Source organism: Lepidochelys olivacea (assembly GCF_965140295.1).
Source record: "Lepidochelys olivacea isolate rLepOli2 genome assembly, chromosome: 6".
NCBI classification, from domain to species: Eukaryota; Metazoa; Chordata; order Testudines; family Cheloniidae; genus Lepidochelys; species Lepidochelys olivacea.
In genome coordinates, this window is record NC_140416.1 from 3,657,098 (window position 1) to 3,676,336 (window position 19,239).

A 19,239-nucleotide genomic window follows, 5' to 3' on the forward strand; every position below is an offset into this window, starting at 1 on the left:
TTTGTTTCCCTTTTCTGAACCGTTTCCAATTCCAATACATTTTTTGAGATGGGGCGACCACATCTGCACGCAGTATTCAAGATACGGGCGTCCCATGGATTTATATAGAGGCAAGATGATATTTTCAGTCTTATTACCTATCCCTTGAGCATTCTGTGTGACTGGGACACAGGGTGGAAACGGGACTGATGTCACTTCCCCATTCTCCGCCCTCCCCCCATGGCTGCAATTTCCCCAAGGGAAGGAACTGGCCCTTTGGTGGCTGCTTGTTCCTCATTTCCCCCTTTGTCCCATCAGCCCAGAGCTTCTTAGCCTGCGGGGGGAGGAATAAACTGGCCATTTACCCCATAAGGGCCTAATCTGTGCCGACTGCTTGATCTTCCCTTGCCCAGGTCAATAGGCCCTGGCCATATACACAGGGCAGCTCAGAGTGCCGGATAGTGACCTACACGGGGCTTTTAAATACAATGACAACTGTAGGGGCCGCAGTGCCGCCACACGCACTGCCCCGGCACACAGCGCCCCCTGTGTGTGATACATGCTGAGAAGAAGGGCTTGAGAGACCAGATACCCCCAAGGCCCCAGCATCCACCCAGGTCAGCTATGCAATGTGCACCTGGCTCCCCTACAGCCCCCACCAGGAAACGCCTGTTCCTCCCTGATGCTCTGCCTGTGAAAGCACAGGAAGTAAAGGGCTGTGGGGCCCTTCCCAATGCCAGCGCCTTCTCTGGATCTAGGGGGACCAGCACTGAGAAAGATGCCAAGATACCTGCCTCCATGTTTCAATATTTTGTGCCAGGCAGACACACCTCTCTAAGGGCTTATATATATATATATATATTTATGGGAAGTTATACCAGCATAAGGCAAGGTGTGAATTCACCCCCCTTTGGCAATACTTGTGTAACTCCCTATCTGGAAACTCTTTCCCCAGAATACAAGTGCCTTTTCCTAGTACCGCTTCTATCGATTTTTGTGCAAGCTGATTGTCTCTTCCTAGGTATCCATTAATTCCTCCCTCCCTCCCGCACTCATGCCCCGCCTGCATCTCACCTGGGAGCTCCATCTCGCCTACGGTCTCAGCCGGCTCCCTCTCGCCGGCTGCTCAGGGCTCCCCCCGCAGCTCGGCCTGAGGGGTGTGGGGCAGCAGCTCCCCTGGGGCAGGGACTCAGCAGGGGCTGAGGCTGCAGAGTAAACAGCCCCGTTATGAGAGTCCCCCCTCACACACCCGAGGCAGAGGGGCCCTGCTGGGCTGATGGGACAGGCTGCAGGGGGCAGTGGCAGCCCCCAGGGCCGGGGGCCTGGGAAAGGCTTGAGCTGGGCCCTGCTGGAGCCCCGCTGGAGCCCCAAGGAGCCCAGCCCGGCCAGGGAAAGGCCCCATCTCCATCTCAGGGGAGAGAGGAAAATGTCCAACCCCTGTGTCCATTCCCGCCCCCAGGGTTTGGGGCTGGGAAGCCTCCCAGCAGCCGGGAAAGTCCCTGCTGGTTAGTGATGCCTCTTTGTGTCCCACAGCCCCACCTGGGGGGAGAGACACCCAGAACTGCCCCTCCCCCGCCAACCCCCTGAACTGTGACCCCCCCCCCCAAATCTCCTCAGTGATCCTCAAACTCTGCCCCCTCCCATCTCCTGGCCTCTCCTGACTCCCCCACATGAGCCTCTCAAACACACTCTGCTCCCCTCCTGCCCCTCAATCCCCCCCCCATTGCCCCCTCCAGCCCCTCACTCCCCTCTGGAATCTTGCCCCTCAGCCCCCCTGAGCTGCCTCTAAATTGCCCCCAAACTGCCTCTCAGACCTCCCAAACTGCCCCCTCCAGCCCCTCACTCCCCTGGAGTCCTGCCCCTCAGCCCCCCTGAACTGTCCCCCTGTGCCCCCCAACCAAATAACCCACCCCACCAATCTTGTGCTTGAATCCCTCCACCGTCCCCATTGCCCTTCTCAGCTGACCCTCCTCCTGGACCCTTTAGAACTGCCACTCCCCTGGGGGTCCCACCCCCCAAAAAAAATCCCTTCCTGGCTCCTCTCAACCCCCCACCCCGCCCAGCTCAGCTCCCCGGGGTGAGTCCGTTGTGTCAGTTTAACTGTCACCTCAGGGACATTCTGAGGTCCCTCGCCCCACGGGGTCACCTGGGCCCTCGTTAGCCTCAGAAGATGGGGGGGGGCTTATTTGCATAACGGGAGGCTGGATTGTCCAATCAGGGGCTGGCCTGGGGGCTGTAAAATCATGACTGGTGTGGAAAAAGTGAAGAAGGAAGGTGTTAAACCTAAACCCCTCCTCCCTACACCATCGTCTCATCCTGGCATTGAGACCACGTGGCTCTGCCCGTCTAACCGGCCCTGCGCGTGGGACTGGGAGCATCTCCGAGAACGCTACCTTGGAGGTCCTGGACTTCAATCTCTTACCTAGTGTTAGGTCAAGGAATAAAATAGAGAAAGGCTGCAGGGAACCCCCCACTAAAATATAGGTCCACAGTCCTTTACTGCGAGCTCCAGTATCGATCACCTGGTTGGCAGCCAAGCTAGTCCTCCTGATGTAACCTCCCTTCCCCTCCCTCTGCTGGGATGAGGCAAGTGGAATCAGGTGTATAGAAACCAAAGAAATTGGGTTTATTTGGGGGAAACTGAGGTACCTAGATAGGAACGGGAAAAATGCATAAAACAATAACAGAAACTTATTCTCTCTATAGGTACAGTAACTCAGAACATCTGTGGCCTGAAGCCAAGACCCAAACTAGACCCCCATGGAGCACACAAGGTAAGTAAACATACAATGTCACCCTTCTGATGGCTGCTACTCTGAAACCCTTCTGATGGTCACTCAGGACCTCGATCCTTTGGCTCGTACAGAGCCTCAGGAGAGGGACTCAGAGGAGACCCCTCGATGACTTGTCCTTCTCACTGGCTCCAGATGACAGGGCGGCAGGCTGACGAGAGGACAGCAGGGTGTTCCACAGAATCCATGGGAAAATCCAGTGAAAACTGGAACTTGTTTACTGCTTGGGCCACTACTGACCATTGGACTTCAAGAAGGATGTGGATAAATTGGAGAGAGTCCAGCGAAGGGCAACAAAAATGATTAGGGGTCTAGAACACATGACTTATGAGGAGAGGCTGAGGGAGCTGGGATTGTTTAGCCTGCAGAAGAGAAGAACGAGGGGGGATTTGATAGCTGCTTTCAACTACCTGAAAGGGGGTTCCAAAGAGGATGGCTCTAGACTGTTCTCAATGGTAGCAGATGACAGAACGAGGAGTAATGGTCTCAAGTTGCAGTGGGGGAGGTTTAGATTGGATATTAGGAAAAACTTTTTCACTAAGAGGGTGGTGAAACACTGGAATGCGTTACCTAGGGAGGTGGTAGAATCTCCTTCCTTAGAGGTTTTTAAGGTCAGGCTTGACAAAGCCCTCCTGGGATGACTTAGTTGGCTGGGATGATTTAACTGGGAATTGGTCCTGCTTCGAGCAGGGGGTTGGACTAGATGACCTTCTGGGGTCCCTTCCAACCCTGATATTCTATGATTCTATGATTCTATGAAAACACTCCAACTGCCCTCCTGATCACATGACCAAGTCCTCCATTTTAGATAACAAAATGGGTTCCATGCAAACATAATAAATCATAATACTAATAGCCTTACAAACATAGCTTTAGGAATTTGCCCCTAACACTAGCAGCCTAAATTTGGCCTCCAGAATTTCTATTCCTACCATTCCCTAAGCCACTGGAACCTACATGTACCATGACCACCAGCTCTTCCCCAGCACTGCACAAAAGACTGTCTAGATGTCTTAAGAGAGCTGCAACCTTCACACCCACCGGTAATTCACCATGCAGTTGTCCCAATCATCACAAACCCAGAAATCTATATTTCTAATGATCCAATCCCCCATTACTATTACCTGTCTCTTCCTCATAACTGGGATACCCTCCCCTCTTAGTGCAAGAGGATACCCTGACATCATGTGAAGGAGGGTCTCAACTGTGGGATCATTTCCCTCCGCTCCAGTTTGATGTTCTCTTTCCCCAAGACTTTCATCCTCCTCAACAGCACAGAAGCTGTCAGACTTGGGGGTGGGACCGTTCTATTGTGTCCCACAAAGTCTCATCTACGCACCTCTCTGTTGCCCTTAGCTCCTCCAATTCAGCCACTCTGGTCTCAAGAGCCTGAAGGCCATCAGCTCCCTGAACACACATGCCATCTGCCTACAAGGCACATGCTGCATTCAGTGCAATAAACTGCATAGCCCCCACTCCGCTGCTAGACTTCTGCCTGCATGCTTTTTACTCCTGCCGCTTTTTTTGCTTTTGTTTTGTGTGGGTTTTTGGGGGGTGGGAGAGTTTATTGGCCTAAGTTTAGAGAATGTTAATCAGATGCATTTGGTTCTCTAAACTCCCTTGCAAAGCTCTGTATTTGCTAGCTCCTCTGGTCGCTTAAGAGCTGGTTTCTTAAACCCCTGTTCTCCCTGAGTAGCCCTGCCCCCTGGTTAAGGGTTAATGGGTGCTTGTAATGGTCCTTTCCCTCTCAGGCTCAGAGGGAGGCCTTGCTGTCTCTTCACAGCTGATTGCAATCATCGGAAAGAACAGCAAGCAGTCATTGGTCCAGACAGCCTGGCTTGGGCAAACAGCAATCAACAGTCTGGACTCTGACCCTCTGGGTGGGGCAAAGCAATAAGCAGGCTTTAACCCAGAGGTCTCAAACACGCGGCCTGCGGGGTTATTTTCTGTGGCCCGTCAGCTCCCCGTAGGCCCCCCCCCAGCATTTACCTAGAGCGGCTCCGTCCCGGCATGCACCAGGGGCAGGGCAGGCTCCCTGCCTGCCTGCCTGCCCTGCCCCCGCGCCGCTCTGGGAAGGGGGACCTGGGGGAGGAGGGGCAAAGGGGTCTGTGTGTTGCCCTGGCCGTGCCTTCCCAGGAGGTGGTTGGTAATGCAAACAATAAATAATACTTCTAGTAGTGGAGGAGGAGGAAGTGATGGAGGACGAACATTTCAATATATTCACATAGATGGGGGCTGGCTGGAGAATCTTTGCGGGACCCAAACATCCCCTATTAGCTCTGACTAACATGCCTTACCCCCTTACCCAGCCCTGCTTGCTCAGGAGGGGTCCTTCCTCATATGGTCTCTGTTTTCCCTGTGGGAACTACCATGTCTGAATACACATGCAGAAGCTCCTTGGCCGGCCAAGAAACCCACACCAAGGATGTCTAGGAAGAGCTGGAGCTCAGCCTGATGGAGAAAAACGATGGGAAGCTGATCTGGGAGGTTGTCATCAGACCAGGTAAGGGTTTCTGTGCCACTGAGGTGAAAATGACCAATGAAACCTTGCAAAAGGGTGGTTCTGGTATCCTGCATGGCTGATCCAGATGGCGTTCGATCCGTGGGGAGGCTGCGTCCCTTTGGGATTTGTCACGATGATGATGATGTTGTCAGAGCAGACTCAGCCCGGCGAAGGGAGATGTTTGTGCAGGCAGCCCCGAGCCAGCACCTGTCATGAGGCAGGAACCATGTGAGGGGTCTGGCAATTAGGTGGGAGAGGAGAGGAGCAAGATTGGAAATATCCTCTAAGAGCTTGGAACTCAAGATTATTGCCATAAAGCTGTGGCCAACCACAACATCCCTGCTAGCCTTCTGCTTGAAACTGTACAATGCCCACAGGGATAGAGCTCACATCCTCCTGCTACCAAAACCCAGGCCCTGAACCCCCGGAGTAAAGCCCCCCCTCCCCCAACTAGCTGTAAAGTGTACAGAGTCTATGGTACACATTTGAGCAGCTCTGATTCCTACCAGCAGAGGGCAGGAGAGCACAGACACACATTACCCAGTGTGTTATGAATAGGCTTGGCAGAATCCAGTTTTTATTTCTTTTATCATTTCAACAGATATCGGTTTTCTTTTAAACTTTTTTAGGTTTTTACTGACTTAAATTTTCATAGAATCATAGAATATCAGGGTTGGAAGGGACCTCAGGAGGTCATCTAGTCCAACCCCCTGCTCAAAAGCAGGACAATTAAGCAATTAAATCATCCCAGCCAGGGCTTTGTCAAGCCTGACCTTAAAAACTTCTAAGGAAGGAGATTCCACCACCTCCCTAGGCAACGCATTCCAGTGTTTCACCACCCTCCTAGTGAAAAAGTTTTTCCTAATATCCAACCTAAACCTCCCCCACTGCAACTTGAGACCATTACTCCTTGTCCTTGTCCTTCAGTTGCATGAAATTACGGGGGAGGGGTTGGACAATTATTTAGTGACAAGAGACGCTGAGATTTGAAAAGGGAAAGCTTTTCAGAGTGTTAAAACACAAATTGTCAATATCACACATCAAAAGATACAAAGTAAATAGTCTGACATCCCTGTTTTTTACTGTTCATTTGCTAGTCCATTTGAGACCAGGCCCATTCAGAAGTCTGAATCACTGGATTCGGACCCTAATACGTTCTCAAGCAGCATTTTCTTACTTTCCCTGCCTGTAAATTTCTATTATCATCAATGGAAACAGGTTTTTGTCAGTTTGTATGTGTGCAATGAAATCCACTTTTATTGAATGAAAATCTAATCCTTCCGAGCCTCATTATAAGATCTTCCTTGCTCTCTCTTGATCATGGATTTTCTCAGGAGCAGATCACAGGGTGGGAACAGGCTCCATTAACATCTTTAGGACACCTCAGTGTGGAGTGAATTCTCCCAGTTCAGCAGCTTTGACACTTCCTTTTCTCTTAAAACTGGGGGCTCTGTCTGAGACGCCAGTTTTTAAATCCAGTTCTTCTGTCACACAGGCCAGTTTCTCCTCTCAGAAGCAAAGAAATCAGATGGTGAAATCGCTATTAATGTCTTCTCTAGTCCACATGTTGTACAGTACTGCTGCCATACCTCACCCCAGAGGTGGCTGCATTTTGACACTGGATGAGCAATCTCTCAATATCCAGACTGCAAGGTGCTGTGGTGAAACTCATTAGGGAAGATTTTATATTAGCAAACATGTTAAAAAACCCCAGTTCATTCTCTCTCTTCTCCTCAGATATGCATTTTGTTCACAGGCACTAAGAACAGCTGAGCCAGCGGGTGACTGCAGCAGGCAGTGTTCTGAATAAATTATACGGCGGCACTCTAGATGACTAGCAATACTCAAACGTTAAATCTGGGAGTACAAATCCAGAGACGATGCGGAAGCTGTGTGAACTCGTCCTGAGCTGGAACAGGGACTGCAGGGTGGCTCTACCAGGCGCTGGAGGACAGCCACAAAAACCAGGTGAAAGAGTTTTAGGGGAGATAGATGCAGGCTGTCAGAGGGGCTGCATCCAGGGTCATTACAGGGAGCTCAGGACTCCAGTTCTGATCCTTCCGTCCTCGCCAGGCTGCACTATCAATTCCTCCTCAAGACCTCACTTAGTCATGGAGACGCATTCAAAGCTCCTGCTTCCCCCTGGCCTCAGTTGCACTGTCCTTTGGGGGAAGAGGTGGAGCAAGGGGCAGGGCCTGGGAGAGAGGCTGGGCAGGCAGGGCTTGGGGCCTCAGGGGAACAGGTGGGGCAGGGGGATGTTCCAGCACTCCTGCTGTAGTGTCCGGCTTTCAGAAATTAGAAAGTAAGCAACCTTACACCCAAGTACAGACAGCTCCATTCACCCCCACCACTCCTGCGCTGATCTCAGGGTGTCCACCAAAGCTCACACACCAGGCACGGTCAGCAGCTGCCATGACTCTCTGCAATATCTTGGTTGGGAAATCCGATCGTGGCAGCTGGCTGGACTGAGCTGGACTGCTAGATCCGCCCCACCCCAAATCACAGTTGATCCATGCCCCCAGAGCCAGAAGGCATGAGGGTCCCCAGGTGTCTGAAACAGCAGTGCAGGGTGCTCCCCCATAGCCCCTGGTTCCCAGGGGGAATGGAATGGAATGGAGAATGGGATCCAGGCATCCTGGATGACAGTTTAGCACACCCAGGCCCTGGGGTGCAGGGGAAGACCGGGATGCAGAATGGGACCCAGGCATCCGGACGGGCAGTGCAGGGTGCTCGCCCTTAGCAGAGAGACTGTGCTGGGGAATGAGAGCCATGCCAACAGCTGCCTGAGCCAGTCACCTGTCACCCTTCCCTCCCCCTCCTGCTCTGCAGACAAAAACTGGCCAGTGTCCTGTGCTTCCCAGAACAGCAGCCGGTTATTGATCTATATATAGAGGTGGGGAGGGGCTGTGGGGCAGTCGCGTTGCAGCTGAGCCCATCCCAGCAGTCAGCTGCTCCTCGGTGCCCATCCGATCTCTGCACCTCATCGCCCTCCAGCCAGACCCTGCTCCCCAATCCGTCTCCTCCGATCTCAGTAAGATGCTGCTTTCTTTCTCTCCCACCCGGAGCGGTGGCTGTGGGTATATTTCAGTGCCCCTTGGGCTGGATGCAGCCTAATGCGACCAGGGTGCCAGGGTCCAGGCTTAGAGGGTGGTTGGGAAAACTTGAAGGGAGGCATTGTCTTTCTAAACGGCGTAGAACGGAGCAGGCTGCGTGGGCAAGGCCAGAGGATCTGACAGGGACGTGGGCTCAGCCGCTGCCCTCTAGGAGAGCACCGGGGTTTAGCTGGCGCAAGCTGGAGTTACTTAGCTCTGGGCAGGGATCAGAAATACTCAGAGTGAGACCTCTGTCTGCATCCATCTGTCCGTCTGCCTTGAGTCTGTCTCCCTGTCTCGTCTTTTTTTCTTCTCTCTCCTGCGCGTCGTTTTAACCCCATGGTGCTGACATTGAGCCCGGATGGTAGCAGAGGGACAGCTTGTATGCGGGAAGAGCATGTGGCAGGGAAAGAGGGGGGCAGGCCAGAGAAGGGAGCTGGCTGGGGAGGGGGCTGGTTATTTAACCCAAATCTCTCTGGGCAGAGGCTAAAAATGTTCCTCAGTGTCTCTCTCTCTCTCTCTCTCTGTGTTAGTATCTCTTCTCTTCTGTTTGTGCGTCTGTCTCACTCCCTTCCCCTCCGCCCCCGCCGTGTCCAATGCATGGAGAAGCCATCCAGGCCCCCTTTGCTGCATGTCAGGCCCCTCCGGAATGGGTCTCGCCCATCTCTACCCATTGGGGATCAGTCTATTCCCTCCCTTCTGCTTCACCCCCTCCCAGCGCCTCTCTAGCCCCTTGTTCCCAGCCGCAATGTGGGCCTGTGGGGCAGGACATGCGGAAAGCCAGGCTGGGAACAAGGGGCTAGAGAGGGCTCATCCCACTCGGGAAATGGCCTGTACTGGTCCTCAGATGTGGTCCTGACATTGGCACGCAGCACGGTCTGGGGAGGGCTCAGCCCTGCAGGCTGCTCCCCATCATAGCAACAGCAAAGCATGAGATTCATAGACTCCAGACGGGACCATCGAGTCTGAACCCCTGGATAACACAGGCCAGAGAACTGCCCATATGTAACTCCCCACACACACACGTGCTGCAGCTTAAGCCAACTACTTCTTGTCCTACCTGCACTCCATCACAACAGGGCAATGACTGCAACACAATGCACCTCACTGCACCAAAACACCATGCAATGCAGTGCCAATCAATGCACGTGGAATTCCCTGCGGTAAATAGTTTGTGCTTAATGAGACGACAGGGCAATGCCCGGCCACGCACGGCACACTGCAGCAGAGGGAACAGAATGCCATGCACACTCGCGGCCACACAGCACACAGCTGCAAAGCCGTAAATCCCGTGCAATTCACTGCCATGCCTGGGTGCCGTGGAATACACTGTAGCAAAACGGCGTCAAGACAAAAAAATCAGGGCTGTGCAACACAATCAGACACGGCTCCCAGGGAGAGGCAGTGATCCACAGCTGGAGAATCTGCCGGCCCCAGAGCTCGGCTCCCATTGCGATATCCGTTCCAAGCCAGCTATTTATAGGTATTTGGTCACCCTGCAGCCATGGGCCCAGCAGATACCACGCAGGGTTAACATTCCTCCAGTAGGTCAGGCTGCATAGGCCAGACACAGGAGGAGGCAGCCCAGGGGGAAGGGAAATGACTACTTTATCCCAAGCAGGGGGGAGGGCAGGGAATGGGACTTGGTGCCTCTAGGGGGCTTTGAATCATAGAAATACCAGGGTGGGAAGGGACCTCAGGAGGTCATCTAGTCCAACCCCCTGCTCAAAGCAGGGCCAATCCCCAATTTTTGCCCCAGATCCCAAATGGCCCCCTCAAGGATTGAACTCACAACCCTGGGTTTAGCAGGCCAATGCTCAAACCGTTGAGCTATCCCTCCCCCCTTTGCCTCCAGGACTGGCTGGCTCAGGGGATGGGAATGGGATACATGAGTTACCTTCTGTCCCCTCTCTGCCAGCCCGCCCCACTGCCCAGCCATGTCGAACTCCAAGCAGCTCCTGATGCAGGGCATGCACCAGGACCTGAGCTGCCCCAGCTGCCTGAAGCTGTTCAAGGCCCCCGTGACGGCTGAGTGCGGCCACACCTTCTGCCTGGAGTGCCTGTCCCGGGCTGCGGCCTGCCCCACCTGCCAGGCCCCCACCAAGGTGGAGCAGCTGCGCATCAACCAGCAGATGGAGCACCTGGTGCAGTGCTTTCGGCAGGTGCCCCACGACCACTGCGAGGAGCACATGGACCCCCTGAGCGTCTACTGCGAGCAGGACCAGCAGGTCATCTGCGGGGTGTGCGCCTCGCTGGGCAAGCACAAGGGCCACAACATCATCACGGCCGCCGAGGCCCACCAGAGGATGAAGGTAACAGACCCATGGGCCCATCTAACCCGGTATCCTGCCCCCTTGTTCCCCCCATGGATCAGACCCATGGGCCATCTAGCCCGGTATCCTGCCCCCTTGGTCCCCCCATGGATCAGACCCATGGGCCCATCTAGCCCGGTATCCTGCCCCCTTGGTCCCCCCATGGATCAGATTCATGGGCCCATCCAGCCCAGTATCCCGCCCCCTCCCTGCCACCCTGGATCAGACCCGTGGGCCCATCTAACCCGGTATCCTGCCCCTTTGCTCCCCCCATGGATCAGATTCATGGGCTCATCCAGCCCAGTATCCCGCCCCCTCCCTGCCACCCTGGATCAGACCCATGGGCCCATCTAGCCCGGTATCCTGCCCCTTTGCTCCCCCCATGGATCAGATTCATGGGCCCATCCAGCCCAGTATCCCGCCCCCTCCCTGCCACCCTGGATCAGACCCATGGGCCCATCTAGCCCGGTATCCTGCCCCTTTGCTCCCCCCATGGATCAGATTCATGGGCCCATCCAGTCCGGTGTCCCGCCCCCTCCCTGCCACCCTGGATCAGACCCGTGGGCCCATCTAACCCGGTATCCTGCCCCTTTGCTCCCCCATGGATCAGATTCATGGGCCCATCCAGCCCAGTATCCCGCCCCCTCCCTGCCACCCTGGATCAGACCCATGGGCCCATCTAGCCCGGTATCCTGCCCCTTTGCTCCCCCCATGGATCAGATTCATGGGCCCATCCAGCCCGGTGTCCCGCCCCCTCCCTGCCACCCTGGATCAGACCACTCGATTCATCTTTTTCTCTTGCTCTTTCAGAAACAACTTCCCCAGCAGCAAATTCAGCTGCAGGAGGCGCAAGTGCGTAAGGAGAAAACAATCACTCTGCTGAACAGACAGATAGCAGAGGTGGAGGTGAGACAGCAGGGGCCCTTTGGGGGGGTGTGTGTGTGTACACACGTTCAGGAGATTCGGATGAGTGCTGTGGAAGGGGATCTGTGATGTGTCTGAAACAGTGGGTGAATGCATTGTTAGTTCAAAGGGATCCCACTGGCCTACCTGCCAGCACCCGGGAGTTACACTCTCTTCTCCTTTCAGACAAGCTGCTCCCAAAAGTTAAGTCCTCACTAGAGACCCTACAATAACAAAGCAGTGTGTGCAACCCAAGTGTCCATGAGAAATTCACAGCAACAAACCATGTGTAGATCTAGCAATGTCAGGAGACCCTACAGAAACAAAGCAATCTGTGCATCCTCCATGTTCATGAAGACATATGTGGGGAGGAGGTTGCTGGTGGGCTCCCACCCCAGGGATGGGAGCAGATCCTGGAGGGGAGGTGCTATTGGGGGTAGTTACAGGGGGGCTCTGACCCCAGGGGGAATTGGGGCAATAGTGGGGGCGTGACAAAGCAGTGACCATCCATCCCTCCCCGGCTGCAGGACACGGTGGTGCGGTTCAAGCAGCAGGTGTCGGAGCAGCTGGGGGTGATACGCACCTACCTAGAGGTGCTGGAGGCCTCCCTGGGCCGGGAGGCAGAGCGGGTGCAGAAGCAGGCCACGGCCGTGCTGCAGGATGAGCACAAGACCATGGGCCACTACCTAGACCAGCTCAAGCAGATGGAGGCCGTGCTGGGCGAGGTGCAGGAGGAGAGCCAGACCGAGTTCCTGAGGGTGAGGAGAGACCCCCCTCTCCGCCCCGCTTCTGTCTGTCTGGGACTCTGCCCCTTTATTCGTCTGTCTGTCTGGGACCCCAACCCCTGCCTCTGTCTGGGACTCCATCTGCAGTGTCTGTCAGTCTGTGACCCCCTAACCCCTGTCTTTGGCTGTCTCTGTGACCCCACCCCTGTCTTCCTCTGTCTGTGACTCATAGAATCATAGAATATCAGGGTTGGAAGGGACCTCAGGAGGTCACCTAGTCCAACCCCTTGCTCAAAGCAGGACCAATCCCCAACTCAATCATCCCAGCCAGGGCTTTGTCAAGCCTGACCTTAAAAACTTCAAAGGAAGAAGATTCCACCACCTCCCTAGGTAACCCATTCCAGTGCTTCACCACCCTCCTATTGACCCCCACCCCAGGCTTGTCTGTCTGCCTGGGACCCCACCTCCTGTGTCTGTAACCCTGCCCCCTGTGTCAGTCTGGGACCCCTGTCTCTGGGACCCCACCCCTGCCTTCCTGTGTCTGTCTGTTACCCCCCACCTCCTGTGTCTCTGTCTCTGTGATCCCACCCCTCCCTCAATTTGTCTGTGACCCCGCTCCCTGTGTCTGTCTGTCTGTTACCACCTGACTAAGGTGGAAGAAGGAAAAAGCCCCACAAGGGAGGTGACACCTGGCACCTTAGTTTCACATCCCAGCTGGTGTTCAGAATTTAGCCAGCAGAGGTGACAATGTCATCTGGGTCCCTCTGTCTGGCCAGAACCTCCCTCAGGATCAGGACAGGATGGTGATACAGTGGACCCCTGGGTTGCAGCAGATGATGTAGGTGGCAACCATGATGGGGAAACTTGGTCCTTCCTTCTAGGCCACCCATCCCCTGTTTTGACAACACCACCACCCCACCAGATGGGAGCGGTGGGTGAAACAGCACCTCCCTTCATTATTCTGGCCTCCAGTTAGGCCTAATTTCCAAGCCACCAATTTTGGTTCATTGATTTCCAGTTCCTTTCTCCCCTTGATTACCAGGTGTGACCTGAACCACGCCCTTGGTGGGCCAGCAGGGCGGGGGGGGGGTGGTCAGCAGATTTGAATGCAATCTGTCTTTTGTGTTTTCTAAACTATTTTCTATCCCCCTTTGCGCTGGACTGTTGTTACCTGGGAAAATTCAGGCTTGGTCCACACTAGCAATTTATACCGATGTAACTGTGTCCTTCAGCGGTGTGGAAAATCCACACCCTGAGCCACGCAGTTATACCACATAAAGTCCTGGTGTAGACAGCGCTCTGCTGACGGGAGAGCTTCTCCCACCGAGACAGCTACACCTCTCGGGGAGGCGGATTGCCTACGCTGATGGGAGACGCCCTCCCCTTTGGGTAGATAGCATCGTCACTCAAGCACGACGGTGGCGCAGCCTTTTAAGTGTAGACAAGCCCTTAGAGTCCAGGGCTCTGCACCACACTCCTTGTGTCTGTCTGTGACCCTGCCCTCCCCGCAACATCCCTTTGTCTGTCTGTCTGTTTCCCCTCCAAACGTCTCTGTGTCTGTCTGCCACCCCCCAACCTCAACATCCCTGTGTCTGTCTTTTGTGACCCCAAACATCCCTGTGCCTCTGTCCCCCTTACATACGCACCAGGTCCCTGTGTCTGTTCCCCTCCCCAACACACGCATGCTCCTCTGGGTCTGGGGGTGACCCCCGCCCACACATGCAGTTCTCTGACCCACAGCTCTCTGTGTCTGTCAGACCCACCCCCGACTCTGTCTGTCTTTTTAACGTGATGCCGTCGCCTCTGTGGTTCACGGGGGCTGGGTTAGAAGTGGGGTGGGTGCGTGGGTTGGGAATGGGGAGATACTGTGGGCCAGGTGCTAATCTTCACCCTCGTCTTCCTCTCCACAGAAATACTGCCTGGTGGCCAGCAGGTGAGCGCTCCCACTCCTCTGCTGCTCTCCTTCAGCTCCTCCCCCTACCCCGCCCCCCAGTCCGCCCCACAGGGCTGGAGACATTGGACCGGAAGGGCCCTACTGGGTCACCAAGTCCAGTCGCTGCTCTCGCAGCCTCTCTGAAACCCCCTTGTCAGCTCAGCCCGAAACAGATCAAGCTCCATCCTCAAACCAGCTCAGTTCCTGAGCTGCTGCTGGGAGGCCGATCCAGACCCTCCCTCCTCCGATGGCCAGAAACCTTCTTCTCCTGTCCAGCTTCCCTTGCTTCCTGCCCAGTGTGTCCCCATATCCTCTGGCGCCAGCATCGCTTAGAGCTCTGCTCCCTCCCGCGACGTGTCAGTAGGGAGCGATCAGACCCCCCCAGCCAAGCGCATCCAGTCTCCTCTCCTCCCGTCGGCCCTGCAGGCCCCCATTGCCCGTCGCTGCACCTGGTCCACTCTGGCTTCATCGTGCTTGAACAGGATGCCTGGAACTGGAAACCGCATTCTAGACACACTTGCCCACAGCTGTCTCCTTGGGAGCCTCTGCCCCAGGCCTTGCTCGCTCACCGGCTTCCTCTCACACGCCTGTGCTCTGGCTCACTCTTCTCACACACCCCTCTCCCCTTGCACACGCACTCCTGGCCATACTCAGGCCTTCTTGCACACTCACCCTTTTCCCCGCCTTCCCTTTGCACACTAGCTCATCCCTTGCCTCATACTGCAGTGTCAGTATTTCTGGCACACTCCTTCCCGCCCCACGTTCCCCCTCCGTACAGTGCCTCACATTAGGGTAACACTTCCACAATCCAACCAACATCAGGGCCCCATTATGCCGGGCAGTGCGCAGACCTCACTTGAGATGGAGGCCCCCACTGTGCCAGGAGCTGCATGACCCCCCAACCAACATCAGGGGGCGCCGTTGTGCCAGGTGCTGCACAAACCCCCCAACCAAGATCAAGGCCCCCTTTGTGTCAGGTCCTGCACAGACTTCCCCCTCCCCCCGCCAACCAAAATCGGGGGCCCTGCTTATGGCAGGTGCTGCTCAGACACTCAGTGAGCTCACATGCTAGGCAAAGAAGGGATTATTAGCCCCATTTACAGATGGGAAAACTGAGGCCCAGAGCCATTCAGTGACTTGCATGAGTGGGTTTGTGGCAGCACTAGGAATTGAACCCAAGTGTCCTGAGATCCAGGCCAGTGTCTTAACCATGAGGCCAGCCTGCCTCTCCTATTGCACAAATCCAGAGTGCCTCTCTTACTGTGTGCTCAAACCAGGTCTGCTCCCACCCCTCCCCTTGCACACGAGCCTCACACACCCAGGTCTCGGGAAGACAACATTCCCTGCCAGATGAATGGATCCAAGAACTGAGTCACACAGTCTTGACCTCCCCATTGCTTCTTATCCTCCCACTCTGACCTCCATACACCGACCGCTCATCCCTCCTGGTTCCCGTCCCTGAGCACATGGCCCCCTGACTGGCTCTTCCTTCCCCGCAGGCTGCAGAAGATTCTGGGAGAGTCCCCGCCGGTTGCCCGGATGGACATCCAGCTGCCAATCATCACAGATGATTTCAAGTTCCAGGTGTGGAGGAAGATGTTCCGCTCACTGATGCCAGGTAGGGCATCTGCACGAGATGGATCAGTAGGGGGTGCTCTGTCATTGCTGGCCCCACTGCCTCAGTGCAGCTCTAGGGGGCGCTGTGCTGCAGAGAGCAGGTTGGTGGCTCAGTAGGGAGCGCTCTCCCCTGGCTGTCAGGGCTGGCCCCAGGGCCCCAGCACGGTGCATGGGGGAGCTGTGCTGCATTTCAAATGAGACTTCGTACCAATGCCCTGGCCATTCATGGTTTTTAAATGTCCCTGGCATTTTTCCAAGAGTCAGCGAGTTAACCACAATGTCCTGGCAAAATCCCAGCTATGGTGACTCTATTCTGTTCTCTAAATTCTACCTTCACTTTCAGTGCAGGATTGCAGTATGGCTGCTAAACAAACCCGTGTGCCCCACCCCAGAGGTAGCTGCATCTCAGCATCGGGTGAGGGATCCCTGTATATATCCAAGGACATATTTGATTCTCATTTACCCTGCACAGCAATCACCAGTTGTGCCAGGTGCTAAACAGACCCTGAGTGACATGATCAGCTCAACAGACCTGTGGCAGAGCCGGGAATAGAACCCAGGAGTCCAGGGCCCAGTGCAGTGCTCTATTCACTAGGCCCCAGTGTGCCGGGCACCCTCTGACTCCACCTGAGATTCTGGCCTCCCTTGAGGGGGATGCTTGGGGTGCTGTGTGGGAAAGAAGAATTAGGAAAAATGGGGATGGTGGGAGGTGACAAGGGGTGGAATTTTGGGCCAACTTTCCAGGATCCCACGTGGTGCCCCATTCCTTTCTCCCTCTCCCCTCCCAACAGCTCTGGAGAACCTGACCTTTGACCCAGACACGGCCCACCCCAACCTGGTGGTGTCGGAGGACGGCAAGCGGGTGGAGTGCGTGGAACACAAGCAGCCAGTGAGCTCTGATGACCCAGGCCGCTTCGACAAGTCCAACTGTGTGGTGAGCCGCCAGAGCTTCTCTGGTGGCGAGCACTACTGGGAGGTGACAGTGGGTGACAAGCCGCGCTGGGCGCTGGGCATCATCTCGTCTGACACGGGGCGAAAGGGTCGGCTCCAGGCCCTGCCCTCCAGCGGCTTCTGGCTGGTGGGCTGCAAGGAAGGCAAGAACTACGAGGCCCACGTGGAGCACAAGGAGCCGCGGCTGCTGCGGGTGGAGACCAAGCCCAGCCGGATTGGGCTGTATCTCAGCTTCGAGGACGGGATGCTGGGGTTCTACGACGCCAGCGACGAGGACAACCTGGCGCAGCTCTTCGCCTTCCACACGCGCTTCACCACCACCGTCTACCCCTTCTTCGACGTCTGCTGGCACGACAAGGGCAAGAACAGCCAGCCGCTGGTCATCTACGCGCCGGAGCCGGAGGCCTCCTAACAGCACCCCGCAGAGCCGGAGGTGCTGTAGCCACGCCTAGCCTCTCCCCACGGAGCCGGGAGTGCCGTAACCATGTTGCCAAAGGTGCTGTAGCCACGCCCAGCTATGCTCCATGCTTCCAGATGTGCCACAGCCATACCCAACCTTGACCCAAGATGCCAGAGCAGGAGGTGCCCCAACCACACCCAACCCCACCCCACATCACCAGAAGAGCCATGACCATGCCCAGCCGGCCCTACTTCACCAGCTGTGCCATAACCTCACCCCACAGCATCACGGCCACACCCAACCATGCCCATGTCACCAGGTGAGCCACAGGCACTCCCAACCATGTCACCTGGTCTGGCGGTGCTGAAACCACGGCCGGCCACACCCCAGAGAAGCCGTGCCCTGCCACGCCTCGCTATGCCTGACATCACCAGAGCAGGAGGTGCCTCAACCATGGCCAACGTCACTATAACTATGTTGTCAGACACTCTGTAACCACAGCTAACCACGTGCTACATCGCCAGAAGCTCTGTAACAATGTCTTGTCATGCTACCATCAACAGAAGTCCCATTATCATGGCCCCCCATCACCAGAGGTTCATGCTTCCACTACCAAAAGCATCTCAATCATGCCCAAGCATGTGTCCATTACCACAGACTCCCTGGCCATGCCCACGTAGCTGGAAGTGCCGCAGCCATACCCCATGCCATCACTGCTCCTCCAGACATTCGGAGCCCATGTGGCCCAGCTCCAAGCTCCCTGGGACGAGCAGTGACCCGACATGGTTCCAAGCCTCCGGGATCTGTACAGGCAGTGCTGGGATCTGAGCATGTTCGCATCCACCCAGATACGGTCTCCAATAAAACATGGTCGTGTCCCCTCTGCCTCCTGTGTGCACGTGTGTGTCTGGGCTTCTATCTGCCATATGGCCCCCAAACAATCTGTGAGGGATCAGCTACATCTTTATAAGGGCCCGGACACCTTATTTACTGGGCACTGTACCAGCATTAGTGAATTTATTCTTCTGGCACACACCCATGTGAGTGCATTACAGGAATCTCATTATTATTGGTTGTTATGGTAGCAGTTGGAGGTTGCAACTAAGATCAGCCTAAGATCAGTTGTGCCTGGCGCTGTACAGACCCCGACCAAGATCAGGGCCCCGTTGTTCCTGGTGCTGCACAGACCCCAACCGAAATTAGGGCCCCCAGTGGGTCAGATGTTGCACAGAGTCACAGTGAGAGTCGGTCCCTGCCCTGAAGAGCTTATAGACTGAACAACAAAGGGTCGGAGGGAAAATTATTATTAGGGATCATCACCCACAGCCAAGCAGGGAGGGGTGGGATACTGGCCTAGATGGGCCATGGGTCTGGGCCAGGATAGCAGGGAGATGTGTAAGTGTGAATGGGGCATGGGGGTCAATTTTTTGAATTTGCCAAAGTGCCAGTTAGATTTCATCTGAAAATCTAACAAACTAGATTTTCCTACTGGATAAACAGTATTGCCAGTTTAGGGCTGGAATTTAGTTTGGCTCACCCTTTTTTTACTGCATCCTGGGAGTACTGGCTTTCTGATTTTAAAGTTGGGTCCTTCTCAGATCTACTTCGACCTCGGTCAGAATGTCTCAAATGAGGACACCAGCCAACCAGTTTATTAACCAGCCAACCAGTTTATTAATTCACCATGAATGACCCAGATCTATAATCAACAGTTATCAGTTCTCCAGTATTTCTAACACACTTTCTGCACCTAAAGTAATTCTCCAAGGAGTAAAGTTATGTCTCACAGGCTGCACCTTGAGGAGTCTGGCATTTGCTGTTTCTCATGTTGGCTTTGAAAGGGACTTGTTTAAAGCATCAAAAGCAGATGCTTAAACTTTTTCTGTGAGAGTCTTAGTTCAATTGACTTGGGTGTACCAAGGAGGAGAAGCCAAAATACAGTTCCTCAAGGCCTCACTAGAGAGAGTGCAGCCGCAAAAAGGGAACTAGCAGTTACCACTTCAGTGTAGACACTCACTACACAGATGGGAGG

General features: G+C 55.0%; 1 protein-coding gene across 8 annotated transcripts in view; it reads left to right on the forward strand.

Moving 5' to 3' along the window:
- The window catches only part of TRIM72 (tripartite motif containing 72), a 30,595-nt gene extending 12,502 nt beyond the window's left edge, over positions 1–18,093 (forward strand). For 3 of the 8 annotated variants that reach the window (XM_084632133.1, XM_084632131.1, XM_084632132.1), the window contains exons 2-10: positions 2,686–2,753; positions 5,081–5,274; positions 7,031–7,242; positions 10,285–10,678; positions 11,489–11,584; positions 12,109–12,339; positions 14,217–14,239; positions 15,739–15,857; positions 16,648–18,093. In XM_084632133.1, coding sequence (XP_084488259.1) covers positions 10,304–10,678; positions 11,489–11,584; positions 12,109–12,339; positions 14,217–14,239; positions 15,739–15,857; positions 16,648–17,219 — 1,416 coding nt within the window. In that variant the 5' untranslated portion in view covers positions 2,686–2,753; positions 5,081–5,274; positions 7,031–7,242; positions 10,285–10,303 and the 3' untranslated portion in view covers positions 17,220–18,093. Of the gene's footprint in view, positions 1–2,685; positions 2,754–5,080; positions 5,275–7,011; positions 7,243–7,609; positions 8,306–10,284; positions 10,679–11,488; positions 11,585–12,108; positions 12,340–14,216; positions 14,240–15,738; positions 15,858–16,647 lie in introns of those variants that run through there. The other 5 variants (XM_084632136.1, XM_084632135.1, XM_084632134.1 and 2 more) reach the window with 4 other exon arrangements.
- The last annotated feature ends 1,146 nt before the right edge of the window (positions 18,094–19,239 follow it).